The sequence below is a fragment of the Oncorhynchus clarkii genome, chromosome 26, assembly GCF_045791955.1.
Source record: "Oncorhynchus clarkii lewisi isolate Uvic-CL-2024 chromosome 26, UVic_Ocla_1.0, whole genome shotgun sequence".
Lineage (NCBI taxonomy): Eukaryota > Metazoa > Chordata > Actinopteri > Salmoniformes > Salmonidae > Oncorhynchus > Oncorhynchus clarkii.
In genome coordinates this window covers 24,435,487-24,454,326 of record NC_092172.1, presented here as the reverse complement: position 1 = coordinate 24,454,326, position 18,840 = coordinate 24,435,487, and the positions used below count along the sequence as shown (strand labels likewise).

At 41.6% G+C, this 18,840-nt stretch overlaps 1 protein-coding gene across 1 annotated transcript in view; it reads left to right on the top strand.

Moving 5' to 3' along the window:
* Positions 1–1,315: 1,315 nt before the first annotated feature.
* LOC139384680 (rhombotin-1) overlaps positions 1,316–18,840 on the top strand; it is a 32,149-nt gene continuing 14,624 nt past the window's right edge. Inside the window, exon 1 of the mRNA XM_071129502.1 lies at positions 1,316–2,292. Coding sequence (XP_070985603.1) covers positions 2,271–2,292 — 22 coding nt within the window. The 5' untranslated portion in view covers positions 1,316–2,270. The remainder of the gene's footprint in view (positions 2,293–18,840) is intronic.

Genomic DNA, 18,840 nt, shown 5'->3' with positions numbered 1-18,840 from the left:
CCAGTCTCTTCATCTCTCTCTGTGACACACACATACAGACTAATAACATTCTTCTTTCTCCGTCTTTCTGAATGTTCTTTTTATAGTGATGTGTTTCCACATTCAAATGTCAAATGGTTATTTGAAGTCAAACGCTGATGACATTGAACCATGTTTTCCCTTTTCGTTCCCTTTTTTGTGTGATTGGATTAATTATGTGTCATTCACTTTTGCTGGAGGTCAGCAAACATACATTCTCGGTCATAAGTCATCAATCTATATGACTGCGAAGATGAAAAGTCAAGCATGTCAACCAGGGAGCCAGTGAGAGAGGGATCAGGCCATTGATTTCAGGGGCAATGCAATATCTCCCCGTGTTCACTACAATCTAGCGCTCTGTGGAGGAAACCACTGTAGAATTCACAAGAGCCATGTAATATCTGTAATACATGATTATGTGAGTGAAGTTGATGAAACACAATCCATCTCAAACACACACATTACAGGATCATTTCCACACAATGTCATTTAAATATAGCTATGGGCTTCCAGTAAAGGTACACACCACAAGCCATCCACTACGTTATCACATTCAACGTGCTTTACCATGTCATTTTCACTGTAGATCACTTCTATTTCACCTGTAAGGATATAAGGCATTGTAGGCTTCCCAAATCAGATCAGATACTGAAGGGGGTCAAGCAATATAATAGCTTATATATATCATTTCCCATCAGTAATGAATTACATTGTAATAAAACAAAAAGTTAAGGCAGACTGAGCATAAACCGCAGGCAGATAAAGCCTGCTGACAATTCAGTATTGTTTTAGCATACTCCACTCTAAATGACTAATCTTGGTTGGATCGCCCCCTTAATTGGTTACCAGTCTCCGCAATGCAAGTGAAAGTACTGCTATTTAAGGTTCCACCATTAAGCAGTAGCAACACTTTCTTTTTGGCAATAACAGCCAACAATTAAATTAGCAGATTCGAAACTGAACCTCCTATCTACCCACTAATCAAAACGCAGCCCATCTGTTGTGCTGTCTCTTATAAAATGACTGTTTATCTATGTATGATAAGTGGGTCTGGACCACACACTAATCACGCCGTTATATTCCCAGAAATATCCAGATAAATACAATAAGATATGCGTTTTCTATTCTATCCTAAAAATAATGGAGAGGGGAAGCAAGAAATAATATGCACGTGTAGTGCGCAATATGTAAAACCTTCCATAGTAAAACTGTATGTTTGTCTCCATCTGTCTTGCTCTTTCCTGTTCTTTCAAACACACTCACAAACACGCGCACGCAAGCACGGACATACACAGGCACACGCACGCTGGCACCCTCACTCACACACACTGACGCATGCACACGCACTCACAGACAGACCACTCACACCCGAGCGCGCACAACACACACACCGGGACACACGCATGCACACTTTCCCTTAGCTGTGCTTTTGTGTTTTGTCAGAATTAATGAGAAAAGTTCCCTTGCCCTAGGGGTAATTAGTGTCCTTGGAGTTAAATAAGCTAATACTTAGACACCTCTGGCACAAGCAATTATGTTTGTGTATTGAATAATTGATTCAAAGAGGGGGGAAGGGCTGCTAATCAGATCTGAGCATAATGAATTGATTTAATTAACAGGGGAATCTGAGGGTCTCTGGGAACTGCGCGCACTTATTCCGTAGCAGGAGCGGGCGCAGCACATAAATTGGAGAGAAAGGCAGTGTGAGTATGCTTTTAGCAGTTGTCAGGTCTGGAATTGGATTTCTTGAATATAGTTACAGTTTCGGAGCAAATGAGAACGGGGAGAGAATTTCACAGCGCGGAGGGCTCTGTCGTCTAGTCTAAGCGTTTGATACGAGTACAGTTAGATTCAGGAGATTTTACTGCTTTCCATTCTTTGTTTGCGTATGGAATTTACGAAGACCAACCAACATTGTTTTACGGGTGTAAATTGCAGTTTAGTCCGGAGAGGCAATTTTCTGTGTTTAGTAAGAGTAAACTGAGCGCGGACACTTTCTTTCTTTCACGATACATTATATTATCAATTGCCTAGAATAACATTCAAACCCGCGTTCATGTTACAACGGTTTCCGTTACTAACGCAGATACAAGCCAAGCGTTCGTGAATTTTCAGCTTGCTGAACACATAAGGACGATTCGGTCGCTGTTTCAAAGCTCATTTCTAAGAGAAGCCTTGCGCACACCGACTAGTGAAGCCTGCTGGAGCCGAGAACGGATCGTCTGGAGCCGGACTCCTCGTTCCTCAGGACGATGGTGTTGGACAAGGAAGAGAGTGAGTAACACCCCCGACGATGGGTATTTCAGCTGGATGTCACATTGGGACAGTGTTTGTTTTTGTACTAGGTAGATAACCCAGCCTACCTCAGGATATATGTTAACCCACATTCCCCGTCTACGAAAGACACGTCTAGTAGACTTATTTGGATACCCGGTGGTAATTATTTGCGTTTTTTTTGTCGTGAAGAACCTTGCTATTTTACTTCAATATCCATTATAAGTTCTCAGCACTCACATACATACACATACGCCTATTTTTTTCTGAAAGACTACATGTCTTCTGCAATTTGGAGCTTTATGTGATGACTGTTCACATGATGGGCATTGCAACCTTAGCAACACAACTCGGCTGTAAAACATGGTACCACTTTCCCTCTGCCTAAAGTGCTCCTCGCATCCTCTGAAGTTACCGAAGCAGCTCTTTGACATCAGCACAGGATGGGAGATGCAATTCGAGTGCTTTTAACTTGATTGCAAATTTTGGATAGCACCATGCAATAGGGATGGCAGTTTCCTTTCCTAATGCAATACCTGTCTATTTTGAAATAGGCTATGTAGGTTAATGAACAAGTAATCCCATACATTTTTACTTTAGAGCAAACCTGTTTCTCTTGGTGTCCTATTTTGTGTGTAAATTTATATTTTGTAGCATATTTCATACAATGCATACAAAAAGATAAAGCTAACCAAAAACCTCAAACTTGGAAAAAACTGTTGTGAAACTGGATCACTTAACTTCTGTTATCAGTTTGTGTAGAAGTGCTATCCAAAGTAGTTTTTTCTATCACTTGTGTAGCTAATCTATGGTGAGGTCTGTATTCTTAATAGGTAGACTACTTAATACCTTCTCTCACAGCGTTGTAGGACCTAAAATAGACTATTCTTGTCATATCTCAGAGAATACTGTCATCACACATTTGGTTTTAGCCAGAGACCCCCCCCCCCCCAAAAAAAAAAAGTAATGGCTTGCAATTGTGACCCATTATTTGTTTGAAAATTGATATTTCATATCTCTTAGCTGAGCATCCTTTCACTTCCCCATCTACAAAGCAATAAAGGGATTGCAGTAGAAACATAAATTGGTCTGTCTAGCTGAATCCATGTTGTGCTAATGTACCCAGATTAACTCAACTGTAAATTGTCTCCTTTTGATGTCTGTCTTACTAAAAGTTCCCAATATGATTCATGATTCAGATGCTTTTAACAACTATTGGCTAAGCAATATGGTAAATGTACAAGGTGATGCAAATGGCATTAGTGGGAAAGGATGCACAGGAGCATGTAATGCAGTCAATACTACATTAACTACTGATGCCCAATTACAGAACCAGGGAGAGTGGCTTTTAGGAGCATTAGGACTTGCAGAAAAGCTGAGATCACCTGCTGCTCATTGCCTAAAAGCTTCACCCTTTGCTTGCTGGGGCCGACAAAGTGCGCTGGCATTTTGGCAGGGAAGGGGAGAGAGAGAGCTGCTTGGATCTGTGCTTTCCAATAGCTAGAGCAGGCTGTTAGCGATCCATTGGCTCAGAGACATTGCCTGCATTTTACAGTGTCCATACTAAGCATAAAGCCATTTAGGCTACTGTGTGTGTGGTCTACTTGGCAGTTCAGCATACTTCTTAAATGCTGCATATATTAGCCTACAGTAATGTGATACGACCACCATGCAGCTTTAAGATCTTGTTTTCTGCCTTGAATCACATAAGTTGGAAACTTATTCTCATGATGGCATTTTGTCTTAGGGAAAAAAGGAGATATTGAGTCTGACAGCCTGAGTTTTATTGAAACACTTTGGCTTTAACAGTGCTGAACTTGTGAATATGTGTGAAGTCTCTAGGAGGTCTGATGCCTCACAACGATCTAGGGAAATAACCAGACAGCTCTCTCTCTTCTAGAGAAAAGCTAATCTTGTTTCCCACTTTTGAAATCTCTTTTGAGAAAGTAGGATACAAATCAATTCCCTCTCCACCTATTTTTAAACACTCACACATTTTACATTCATGTTTGACCTACCACAAGGCTCAACTTCACATTGGCATCCAGCTCCAGTGTAATAACGGGTTACTTAGCGTTGTAATGGAATTGATTGGTTTAAAGGTCTTTACCATTTCCCCATGTATGAGCTGTGTGTGTGTTGACATTAAATGTGAAAACAGTGATGGTGGACTGGAACCACCTGCTCGTATCACTAACATGTAGTGCTATACCAAGTGGGTCATGAATATCAACTAGGCTTTCTGTCCAGCTCAGACATTCTGTTCCTAGCTAACTATACCACCCCCCCCCCTCCCCATAAAACTGTATTGACAGATTAACCCAGTCTGAAAATATAGTACTTATGGTATTCTGAAGATGTGTAGTGTGAAAGCACCACATCCTGAAATTACTTAATATGGATGTCTAGAAATGAATGGCACCACCTTCCCCAAATATTCCAGGTGAACATTTTATTTTTGCCCTCTAATATAAAGTTCCCAATTGACTTCTAATTCTAGTGGAAAAAAGCAATTCAGCCATTTTCTTTCCTTCAAGGTATTAGGAACTATCAGCTGCAGCAGAAATAATTGGGTCCTCATTGTAGACATGTCTTTGGCTGATCATTCGCACCACTGGGCTTTCTAAGAACCTGGGCTGAAGAGAACCTCCAATCCTAAAACCTGATGATAAATTCTTGGTTACCTTTGCACTTTAATTTCCGACCCCGTGAGAAGCCTGTCCAATGAAATGTGTACATTCATAAAGCAATGTTTTTCAAATGAATACAGAGACGTGATCTGTCGGCTACTGTAATAAAACTTGGGCTTCAGGCTCCAATTTTTTTATTTTGAAATAATAAGAATTGCTTCATTCTTTACCGGAGTTACCATGGTAATTCTGTCTTGTAGCTATGTCATATTGATTTAGAAAGTGGACAGTTATTTTCTGTTATTCCCTTTCTGCGGTTTGATTTCTAATTTCCAGTTGGAGATTACTTTCATACATTTCTTAAGTCGTTTCACTTTTTCTCCTCAGGAATGTAATTTTCTCTCTTGTTTTTGCTACTTTTTCAGCTTATTGGCTTGTTCTTACTCTAAATTAAACTTGCCAATTTCAAATATTGAAATTGCACCTGTATCCTTTGCCCTGGGCTCTAAACAATGTTACAAGTTTATTTCAACATTTCATATTGTGTGGTCACATCTAGTTATTAAGATGGTTTATCATGCCCCCTGTTTCCTTATTGGAACACATCTCTTCTTTCACTTGAATATCTTCCCAGTCCAGTGGGGATATCACTGACGTATCAGTGGACAACTGTCTGGTAAACCTTGCTTGGTCAAATGTCTTGCCATTCTACTATTGTAAACCTGAATGATTCGTTATTATCACTAATGAAGACATGTTATGCAATGGCTCACATGTACAGTTTACAAAGGGATATCATTCATACAACAGTTATAACTCAATTACAATGTATGAACGCCAATGTGATGTAGGCATGGAAAACACACCACACATTCACACCTCTCACTCGCTACTTGTGCCCTCTACGCTCTATGCATACATTCCTATACTGCCATAACTGTTCTCTATCTGTTCAATATGCAACACGACACTTCAACAAAAATATGAACTTCCAACATACTGAATTTGATGTCAGTAAATTTAATTTCACCATTTTAAACAGTGAGTGCTTGATTCAGTGTGATCTACTATGATCTTGCACAGTTCTCACCAGTTCTCACCAGACCCAATAATATCTCCCACCCCAAACCAGATCCCTATCAGAATTGTGTTTCACATCAGTGACTGCAGAAGATGCATGTCCTTTCCCATAATTTCAGTGGAGCTCAAAGGGCTGAATGGGCACTGAGACACGTGTAAGCAAGATCCTAGTGCACCCACCTTCCTCTGGTGCAAATGGCTGCTCTCATCAGAGAGGCACACTAACTCAATGATGCACTCCTGAGCTCTTCGAGCATCCATTTATCATATCCAGAGGCCACATGCTCTCACGTTATATTACAACTTCTTACAACTAAGATCCATTTTCCCTATGCATCATGTAAGAAAGAGTGACAATGTCTGTTTCTATTGTCGTTAGAAATTCTTCTCAACCCGCACTTTACAACATCCACCTGTTTTATTCAAAATAGTGCGTGGTGGAGGGGGGCGCAAAACAATGTCCGTAAACACGGAATTCTCTAAAGCTCCAAAGATACCTACTCCATCACTCCAACGTTACACAGAGAACCTTTTTAGATTAATTATTATTTTAGACCAACTTTTATGACCTCTCAAAACAACCTTATTTCTCACCTTGAGTCTTGAGATGAATGCAGACATGCTCAGCATTCAGACATAGCCCTTCTAGTAATTTAATAGGATCTCGATGTCATAAACCCCAAGTTCCAAAATGGGGTGAAAATGGCAGCCATATTGATCTGGGAGAAATCCAAACCAGTCTAATTGGAAAGAATGCCAGTAGACACATAATCCAGATTTGACTTATGCAGGAAAATGAAAGTAAGGTGTGATGTATCAGAAGTTGTGTAATTGAATTATTGTCATATAATTACGAAGTTTATATTGGTTTTATAACACATTTCTGTATAAATAACCTCTAAAATACAGTGTACAAAACATTAGGAACACCTTCCTAGTATTGCATTGCATGTCCTTTTGCCCACAAAACAGCCTCAGTTTGTCAGGGCATGGACTCTACAAGGTGTGAAAGCATTCCACTGGGATGCTAGCCTATGACTCAATGCTTCCCACAGTTGTGTGAAGTTAGCTAGATATCCTCTGGGTGGTGGACATTCTCGATACACACAGGAAACTGTTGAGCATTAAAAAAACAGCAGCGTTGCAGTTCTTGACACACTCAAACCAGTGCGCCTGGCACCTACCAAAGGCACTTAAATCTTTTCTTGCCCAGTCACCCTCTGAATGGCACACATACACAATCCATGTCTCAATTGTCTTAAAAATCCTCCTTTAACCTGTCTCCTCCCCTTCATCTACACTGATTTAAGTGGATTTAACAAGTAACATCAATAAGGGATCATAACTTTCACCTGGATTCACCTTGTCAGTCTGTCATGGAAAAAGCAGGTCTTCCTAATGTTTTATACACAAGTGTAAATGTAAACAGACCATACATGTCTCTATTTTAGTTTTCTTGGATAGCTGTGATGATACAGTATCAGTACTTGTTGCATTTACATCTTGTCTAAGTCCCATCATCAACTGATTTCAACCAGTGTATGGCTGTGGATTGACTGCATTGTTTGAATGGAATGTTGGCACTTCATTTGGCACTTCATTTGAGAAATGTATGGAATCTTTCCTCTAAAACTGGATAGCTGGCTTGCTAGCTAACAAACATATAGTGCAGATAAATTCATTATTTTACACAATCTTATCACAGTGCTGGCAAACCATGGTTGACCAATTCCCTTACCAAAATGTTTGACCTTTATCCCATTCTTACATTTGCACACACTGTATGTAGACTTTTCTATTGTGTTATTGACGGTACGTTTGTTTATCCCATGTGTAACTCTGTATTGTTTTGTGTCACTTTGCGCTATCTTAGCCAGGTTGCAGTTGTAAATGAGAACTTGTTCTCAACTGGCCTACCTGGTTAAATAAAAAATCATAAGGTTAATGTCCATTCTAGTATTGTAAATCCTAATTCTAAGACAGAGGTAATGCAGACACGCTCAGTGTTCAGACAGAGGTAATGCCCCAGTCATACATACTTGCTGACTTTTGATTCATACACAAGTAGTGTTACTCTGCTTCACATTGTGGTCCTTTGAAATCTACTTGATGGTGTCTCAAGTAGCCCTGCAGCAGGGGCCTAATAGTACATGCTGTGTATGCTCTACTGAGAGAGGCTATACAGTTCCATATTGATGATTTTACAGTTGGTGGTTTTTAATTGACTTTCTCTGGTCTTAAAAGTGTATACTATTCTCCCGACTCGTCTGGTTATAGCAGGAATCACTCACTTCTCACTGCAAGGCTGAGATACCTTGTCTGAGGTGGACTGCTCTTGCACAGATACTCTTGCACAGTACATTGGTTTCATGTGTTACATTTACTGGTAAATGTTGTCTTGTATTGTTACTGCAACAACCTCTCTCTCCTTGGACTTTACAGTAACAGGTTGTTAGTTCACAATGCAGTGAAAAAGGTCCAAAATAGGATTTGAAAGATATTTAGACATACAAAAGGAATGCTGTTTTGTTGAATGTTTAAATGAGCTAGTGATCGCTGTAAAGAATAATTTATGTGGGAATTGAATACTGCGGCATAATTGTACCAGTCTGTTTGTGCATGCACGTTTCCATTTTGAAACAAATTGATCTGCCGTTATGCCTATTAACTGCAAGACCTTGTATAATCCCTCCTGAAATAGTCCCCTGATACGTATTGGTTCATGTTTACTTGGTGTGTGTGTTGCTCAGTAGGGGTGGAGGCCTTTGGAGGTACTCATTAACTCAACTGTATTTCTCTCTTCCAGGGAGATCTCAGTTTTCTTGGAAGCTGCTAGGGATTATTGAACCCTGGGTTGTGTGTGGTGACTCAATTATGGCTCAGGTACTGCTTCTCAGTTGAGGATGTGAGTTCAATTTGGCATTCTGATGAGGGAGGTGCTTTAATGTTTTGGGACATTTTAACTTCTGAAAACGGTAACCCTTCAGACGTGCTCCTTTAAAGGTGTTGCTGTACTGATACCATTTTCATAATGAAAGATGCGCAGCACTTTTGGCTGCCTCACATTTGAGGTAAATTCTGAAGGATAAGGAGGAGGCATGCAGTGAGTAGAGGACAGGCTAAAGAACAACCACTTCCAACAGAAGTACTTCAGATCTTAAAGGTTTATTTTCTGTTCCGGAAACTAAAGCTTTTTCACTTCCAAGTACTCTCAAATAAAGTCTGATACTAATCATTTTAAATGTAAAGCCTAAACAATATGGCCAAAACAATATGTCACATAAATGTATTCAGGTCAAGCACTTCAGAGACAACATCTACAGTACACCAGTCTACACAGAAATGGAGGGCAATGCTACTTAAAACACAACAGAGACAAATAGCAAACAGCATAGAGTGCTTGCTGAGAACTAACAATATCTGATTGGTTGACCTTCAATAAGTCAAATGTTGAATAACTAATTAAAGGCTGTGATTGCAAGTTTATTTTCCCCTCCTGAAAGCGGGGAGATTGGGCAGCGGGTATTGAAGTTGAGGATTTAATCATTGCTGACAATGAGTTTGCCTACACAACCACAGTTTGATCCATTAGACGTGAGTGGCAGCTGAGATCCATGCACACATACTATTGTGGTCAGCTTTAATTGAAATTGGTAACGGAGTGTGGAACATAATAACCCCCTGCGTCTATTCATGTACACACATACGCGCAGACATAACGGATGCACACAAGCATGTTCGCGCACACACCCATCCTCTTGCAGGCAAGGGTTTTTTTGTCCCCGTAACACCAACACGTGACAGATTCCCCTGGACTAGACAACCCAATAATGGAATAGCCATTTCATTTAACTCAAGAGTTGTGCTAGGGTTTTAAAAATGGCATTGAAGAATAAAGACCAGAATGGCAGGCGTAACACATCGAAGATGTTGACTGTGATGAAACAACATTGGCTATTATAAAGACATCTGGATAAGCTAATATCAATAACTCCTACAGCATTCCTAGCCTGCGAACACACCACCGCAGTAGGTCAAGGGCCCTGCCTAATGCAAATCCTACCATCAGTGGTGGACTGTCAATGGCGACCACCCTGTCTTGGTTCCCCTTACAATCCCGGGGCCTTTGAGGCCCTACACTCCTGCCGTACATCTAACCTGGCGCATTATTGACCCCATAAGGAGACAGAGCCATGGTGTAGGAGTGAGGGCTGCTTAAATGACGTTGGAGGCCTGTTCCCCGAAACAACTGCCCCCTGTGGCGTATTCTCATTATTCAACATTACACGCCCCACATGGCTCACCACAGTGTGGGGTTCTTTTTTCCCTCCGTTTCCGACTCACCGCGGACCCTGAATGGCACACCTGTCTCCTGGCATATCCTTTGAAATAATAAGTGTGCTGTAATTGCAGGGGAGTGGGGATTTCATACATCACTTCCTGACCTTGGGAGTGACACAAACTTTAGAGGCTACATTTATGCCTCCTGAATGCATTTTTAATGTGGGCTAAAATGTGTTTGGGCATTATTCCGTGCCGGATGGCGGAAAGCATCTGTGACAGTGCTAATGGTTACATTTTGCCAGGAATCATGAAGTGGCAGATACGATTGTCCCCTTTATCAAACTCTGAAAAGATCTGGTTGGAGAATAGATGGATTTATCGCCTTATTCAAATGCTAATGCAATCGGTGAAAAAATGAATTGAATTCACACATATGAAGATGCATTCATCATCCGGGTTATTGACAGCCTTGCTGGCAGTCGCCCTAATGGAACTGTGGTGAGGTAGATGGCTCAGCGCTAGCCTGAAAGAGGCTCAGTTAACAGGTTAATGGACATTGAGTTAGCAGATTCAGAGAACTAGCCTAACAGAGGGTGAGTTAGCATGCTAAAAGAGGTTGATTTAGCAGCACGCTAATAGGGGAAAGTGGGATACCTAGTCAGTTGCACAACTGAATGCATTCAAACAAAATGTGTCTTCCGCATTTAACCCAACCCCTCTGAATTAGAGAGGTGTGGGCGGGCTGCCTTAATCAACATCCACGTCATCAGTGCCCGGGGATCAGTTGGCTCCCCTTACAATTGGTTAACTGCCTTGCTCAAGGGCAGAACGATCGCTTTTTCCACCTTGCCGGCTTGGGGATTCAAACCAGCTACCTTTCGGTTACTGGTCCAACACTCTTAAAATAGCTATTACAGAGAACAAATCCCATGCTTTTGTTTGAGAAGAGCAATCAAGAACAGAAACATTTTCCGCCATGACAGTTTTTACACATTCACATCTGAAGGTAAAATTATGACTTACATTCTGATATCTTGCTCTTATTTCTCTACCTGAGTGTCCAAATTGATCAAATGAAGTGCCGTTTTCTTTGATAAAATCCATTTTTATAGCCTAAATCTAAACATTTTGTAAACTGTTTGTGCCGTGAATTCCATCTCTATCCATTTTCTACGGAGCATTCGGCGTGATTCACCCCTATAAACGATTGTTTACCTAGTCATGGTGGGTTTCAGTGCATTCCTCTGGATGTTTGCAACACAGCAAAACATCATTGTTTTTTTTGCAGGGAGTATTGACCGAAGTGAGCTGATTTGAAGACAATGATAAATGACTACCTTACGCACCAATAATTTTAACAAAGCTTCATTGATTGACTATATTTCTGCCCAATGACCACTGATCTTCTTGAAATCTAGCTGGGTAGATAGCCAATGAGCTGAGGTAAACGCCAGTATGTAATGGTTTGGGGTTGGACCACAATTCCTTGTTGTGCAGGCAACTCCATTCTCGCCTTGACTATCAGAGGAGATGCTGTAAGGATTTTTCCGCGCAGCTGTATTTCAGAAAGTTGTAGTTTCAATGATTTCATTGAAGATATCATGGCGAAGAAATCATGTAAAGCGAAGTCAAACTCTAAAGTGAAAGTGAGACAGATTTTTTTAGTTTGAGGAATCTTGGAGTGTTATGATTCAAACGAACTGAGGAGCTGTTTATGCAAGGACAGGATGTACTTCTGGACGGGTAAGTGCTAATGCCGTTTTATGAAATATAAATATATATATATATATTTTTTTTTTTAAATTGCAATGAAATGTGTAGTTTGTGTGTGTATGTGTATGTATATATATATATATATATACAGTGCCTTGCGAAAGTATTCGGCCCCCTTGAACTTTGCGACCTTTTGCCACATTTCAGGCTTCAAACATAAAGATATAAAACTGTATTTTTTTGTGAAGAATCAACAACAAGTGGGACACAATCATGAAGTGGAACGACATTTATTGGACATTTCAAACTTTTTTAACAAATCAAAAACTGAAAAATTGGGCGTGCAAAGTGGGGCCGAATACTTTCGCAAGGCACTGTGTATATATATATATATATATATATATATATATATATAATTACAAACAATGGCCGGAGTTGAATGGAACACCTTAGTGACTGGTCCCTCTGCTCTATACAATACATATCTGTTTATTTTATGTGATGATAAAAGGCTCATACAATACAAATCATTTTTTTAATGTTTTCTTTCACAGTGATAGCGACTCCGACTGGGAGCCCCTGGTGCCAAGCTGCCAGCTCTACCTGTGCCCCCAGTGGTGTTCATATGCCACAGCTCATTACTCCAGGCATGACTGTGCCTCAGGGCCAAAAGGGCACAGCATGGAGGCGTCGTTGTGTTCTGTGTCGCATGAAGTCCCCCATCACCTGCACCACTTGTTCAGTTTGCCTCTGCTTTACATCAGAAAGAGACTGCTATGGGACATGGCACAGGCAGCAAAATATTATGACGAGGACTTTTTTCTTTTTAAATATTTATTTTCTAATATTTTTTTGAACTTTTTTTTTTTGTGTGTGTTAGAATTGCTTTTTGATATGTTGTATATAGTTATTTGCACTGCTGTATATAGTTATAGGTCATTTCACCAATTCGGCCACTTGGGTACATTTGGGCAACTTGTGTGGGACACCTGGGTGACTTCATGCTAAATGTCATGTAGCTCACCCATTCCTGAAGTTATTAGTCTGAAACTTTGCACACCTACAGTTGCCCTCTTGTGTTATCCATCAAAATTATCTCCAGCATCCTATCTGACTGTGTGGCTATTCTAGTACATGTGAAAGATGATACTACAACAATAAAAAACAGAAAACGTATGCTCTTTCTTTCTCTTTTCTTCCACCAGATCTACTGTGTTATATTCTCCTACATTCAATTAACATTTCCACAAACTTCAGAATGTTTCCATTCAAATGATACCAAGAATATGCATATCCTTGCCTCTGGGGCTGAGCTACAGGCAGTTAGATTTGGGTATGTCTTCAGGTGGAAATTGAGAACAAAGGGATGCAGCCATAACAGGTTAAATTGGAAAACGTAGTTTGATTACCAAGATTCTAATCTTTTTAAGGGTGTAAGACACTTGCATTTTCAAGAATGTTTAATGTTACGAAGTTGTATTTTTAGTTGTCACTCTGAAATTTCCCCTGATGTTGGTCCCTGTACGGGGATCGCAGCCATAACAGGTTTTAACCACTAGTCTACCTGCCACCATTAAGAGGTTGCCTATCAAGGTAGCTTCTAGAGGTTGAGTTAGGCTAGCTTTCTGTGCCTGCTGCTAACTGAGCACTAAAAACAAACTGACACTGCAGGCCCTCAACAGAACTGGCCTAACAACAATTGATTGGCTGGATACAAGGTCAGACACCTCCCCCTCCAAGCCTCAGATTGTTCTCCTGATCTTTCTTCTTCAGAAGTTCTTGGAGCTAAACCTGCATAACGAGGGTTAGGAGCGATGGGCGTTTCTCTATTTTATTCTCGCTCTCTTTTGTGTGAGGGCTGTCGACAGCTCACCTTCCAAAGCTGTAATCTCACCATGCTCGTGAACAACCAAGTGTTGGAACAAGTTGGCTTCTGTAATAACTCGGCAACCCTGCCGGTTTCTTGTCTCAAAATAAGCAGTAATGAATATAATTAGAAAGCTGTTGCATATCTCTCTGATACATTTATTTTTTAATTAACCCCATGTGAATACATTTAAAATAATAGGGGGTGAAAGTGTGGAAAAACAACCTAATGAAGTTCTGTTAATTGGGATTGTTTCTGCAGCCAAACCACAGTGAGTTGGGGCCACCAGGAGCTAACAAATCGTGCTGTAAGCAGCCCTGCCTACACAGAAAAGGGCCCATGCTGACTTCAAGTGTAAGAAATGCACCTCTGACGTGATGGAAATGACCGGCGGCCTGGAGAAAAGGCAGCCCTGTTCCAGGCCGCTCTACTGAGACTCCCCACACCGTGCTTGAAGCCGGGCCAGTGTTATTGCAGCCCTAATGCGGTCGCCTCATTTGGAGCGGATCAGGAGTAATTATGGTGGGGAAAGTGGCTGCCGACCACGGGGGTCAGGACACTTGTAACTTGTGAAAAGAGCAATTATTTCAGGAGACAAAACTCTCCCTTATCCCGGGCAGGGCCAGGGTCAATGCAAGGGACGGCTAGGCTCAGTTTCACCGGGGCTTATTAGCCGCTGCAAAGTTTGCCAGTGTGCATCTCGTTAATGAACAATCCCCTCATCGGCACCAGGCCCTGCTCTACCCCACTTACCGGGGCTGTTAATTATGTCATAATCGGAGCATGCAAGCCCAGCAAGCACTTCTCACAGACCCAAGCATTCATAACACAACCGTCTGGAAATGTGGCTGTACTGTAGTATACTGTAAGAGATCACACCCAGACAGAACCCACAGGACTAGTCTAAAACATGCTGAATATAAAACCATGTGTCATTGACTGCATTGGCCTGTGAACTACTGCATGTGTTTATTCTGTCTTGGAGCGATATGCTCCAACTGCGGAAGGAAATATGAATTCTACAAAGTCTTGATTATGCTTATCATTATGAATGCACTCATTTGTCTCCTTTCAGCTGGCCTATATTCCAGCTGATATTATGACCAGATGTCTTGTGTTTTGTCTTGGCAATAGAGGAGAATTGGTGTCTACAGGCTTAATTACAGTAATGATGTGAGCTGATTGAAAGGGGCTGATTCATGCAGACAATGGCAGGGCATCTGCCTGAGATCCCCATTAACCTCCATGGCGGCTGCCTCGGCCCTGTCTGGGACAACATTCTATTCTGGATTGCCATGGCCACAGCGTTTACAGTGCGAGAGGGAACACAAAACCCTGGGTTTACAGTTTCAGCCTCTTCCAAGCCACTGCAATATTCACTGGAAATTCTACTTGAGCAACGCCACCACTGGTTAAGCAGCTCAAATGGTTAGGCTACACCAACAGGACTGAACATCGCTTTTACCAACCCAGAATCTAGGATTTCATTGTGCCCACTCAACATAGTAGAAAGAAACGCCTAATAATAAACACTAGATTATAATGACTGAATTGAAATGTTGTCCAAGAGAGCATGGTTAATTTTCCCATTTGAAGTTGATCTGTTAGATGGTTTCTAAAGCCTATCATATCCTTATTGAGCAATGCTTAAACGGGAATCCATGTATAGATTCATAGTGCCTGATTTAATGTGTCTGTCTGATGTCTTCTGGAGGAGTCAGTGAGTCACAGAGGAGATGATGAACACCGTTGTTTCACTTGAATGCAGTTGTTAGTAATGTAGCATGTAATTTCTCGAGGCATCTCTCAGCGTCTGTCATTGTGGTTACCAGTCTCTTATTTACTGCTGGGAGCAGTAATTATACAGGCCCCAGAGATGAGGTCCACTCAGCCCAGCCTCCCCCAGAGACAAGACGCTGCCTGAGTGACGCTATTCTACCCCCTTCCCTCCGCAGGAACCTAGGGAGCCTGCGTCACATCAAGGTGTCCCTCCACCTAATTGATGAAATGTATTTAATTCCAGAGTGACCCCACCCACCAGGTAGTGATGTTCTGTAAGGTACGCAGCAAATTTCTATTCAGATGTGCTTATTTAACAGATTAGCATGCAAGCAGATGTATGATAAGAGAAGGAGAAAAGGGGATCGGAGGGCAAATCCTCCCCTATTTCTCTCTCTCCATCACTCCTTGTCTAATCTGAGGATGTGCCATGCAGATGTGATAATTGCATTTCAATGCTTTAAAACGTTTCCTTGAGTGCACCGAACAGCTTATTTTCCTTTTAAAACGTTAAGTACATCAAAAGGGTTACCACATAGATTTTATTTTTAGATAGCGGTAAAAACTGATCTTGAAATGGGCTTACATAGAAATCGGATGCTATCTCTATAATGGAAAGTACATGGTCTGACCATTTCAACGAAGATGAAAAAAACATAACTGTACATTGTTAATTATCAGATAAGGTATTTTTAAAAAAGAAGAGGGGTGGAAAAAGACTGTCAGCCCTTACACCAAGTATTAATGGCAAATTAATTTATTTCTCAGGGAAAATATTTGGCAAGGCGAGAGCTCGCTCTTTAAAAGACAAATGCATTCCCTGTTGGAATATGAGTCATGGTCTAGCAAGGTGTTTTTTGGGACACCAAACGACACAGGAAGGTCAGTGGCACTTGTATCTGTTAAATGGATTGGATTAAGTGGAGGCTGCCTCTTCGGCTGCTGCCGTTTCCTTTTCTAATGTAACTTTTTGTTCTCTGAGAGGCGGCAGGTTGGGAAGGTGTTGTTCCACTCAGGGATTTCACATGGTACTAAGTGTGGTGACGGGTGCAAGAAACTATTCTCCTGGTATTAAGGAAATTGACATGACATTTGTTTTATACATTCATTTATTCTGTCACTACTCTTTGTTTAGGAAATGCTACATGCAGTGTAGCTACTACTGGAGTTTCTGAGGCAATTTTCCACAGGCTGTTTTGGTAGATGACATCAAGCACGTGTTTCTTCCCTGAGACAGCAGGATCTGTGCAGTAAGCATCCTGGCTTCCTAATGTATCTGAGGCTTTTCCTCTGTTCAGGCAGCACTCTCAGGCCCATAGAGGGAGCACTGTGTACATGGTGGTGGGGAGGAGTGTCCGATTCACTGCAGTTTCAAATCTGGGTTAGGGAATAGAACATTGCCACATTGATGTTTAGGATGTCTCAACATAGGGAGAGCTCCAAAGAGGCTGGAACAGGGGACGTGCTGTACAGTCATTCCATAGAAGGGGTTAAACCCCCCCCTTTGCAGAGTTGATGTAAAACACACATGTTATGTAACAGGGTGGGTAGATGGTATGTGGGGGGGCGGTGGTCTAAACCAATTATGAGTGGTTCTCTGGAGGTGGGGAACGACCTTTGTGTATAATTAGTTCTCTTATTTAAAGCAAAGATTTTGAGTAGAATAACTAATTAGCTGTCATAAAAGGCAAATTAAAGATTTTTGTGTGATCCCTGAGGGAGTTGAGGAAACCCCATTTTGTTTTGCTATGCGCATGCACAAACCACACACGAGCGCACACACACAGCACTCTCTCTCCTCATTAAGACTGTTTTTAGTTCTGTGGAAGGCTGACAGGCGAGCACTGTTGGCATAAGTGCAGAGAGCTCCTCTAACAAGCCATGAGATGCAGGTAGAACAGACCACCCTTAGCTAGTGTGGCTTCAATTTGAAGCTTTTTAGCTTCATTTACACTCAACATTGGTATTTATAGCAGGCTTTGTGATCCTAATGCGCCAGCTTCTAGGGGCCCGTTTTGGGGAGGGAGGAGGTGAGGGAGCTGGAGGGTAGGCAGAACACTAATTGATGGTTCCCATCACCAGCGCTGGACCAATTAGCCTCCTCTTTCCACTTGTGATAAAGAAATGGGACGAAGGCTGAATACCACCAGAGCTCTTATTCACATACAAACCAAAGCCATCAATTTAACTAACAAGCTCACCCGCTCCCTTATTTTAAAAGGAGAGATGCTAATTATATTACATTCACAGTATTACTGATGGTCATAAATTGCTGAACAAATCTGGATCCAATAAGGGGTGTGTGTGTGACAGGAAGAGAGACCGGAACATGTGCTTTGGTATTCAGACGAACAAAGTACTTTGACAAAGTGCAGAGGTTTTTGTGCAGGGAAAAAACGACATGCTCAGAGAGGAGAATCAGGGGCATTGGGTGATACACTGCCTAGCTACCAGCAGAGGCTCTGTTTATCATGGAAATAACTACTATGGTTCCAGTGAAACTACAGGGTGGCTGCACAACACCACTGACATCCAAACACAACTAGAGGACATCAACACACACATTAGAGCACTACTCTCCTGTAACTGCCATCTCTCTCAGACAAATATACTGAAGGTCAATAACAACTGTCTTTTACTAGAACACAACACCTCAACAACAGATCACACCTCTGAGGATAAAGACAAAACATCTAGAAAATGTACTGAAGTTATCTAAAAGCTATCAAATTCAAAGAAAGCCTCCCAGCATACCATGTCTTTAAACCATCGGGCATTTGCCGTTTTATTGGCACCCACATACAAAGCGATGGCCGTCCTCCCTCCCTGTGACGCAGGCTGCGTCCGGTTTTTGAGAGAAATGTGTTTTGAAAGCAGAGAGGCGAGCGGTGGCCGTCGTGTGTTCTATTAGACAGATCAATAGCTCAGTATGTGAGAGAGTCTTAAGAGCTGTTGTCCAGTGCTTTCAGCTGTGGCAGACCTGTTAGTGCTACGGAGGGGTGCCGCCTGCCACTGCCTCTGTACCAGTAGTGGCCTGAGGGGGGCTTTTAGTCCAAACACAAATGTCAACCACACATAGACTATTAGTGTTTAGTGCAGTTATTAAATGGACTTTATTTGTCCTTTAGGAGGCTAAAAGGCACACTTTAAGGGGACCTGCGTGACAGCGGGGCAATTTGCGGGTTTAGTTACTCA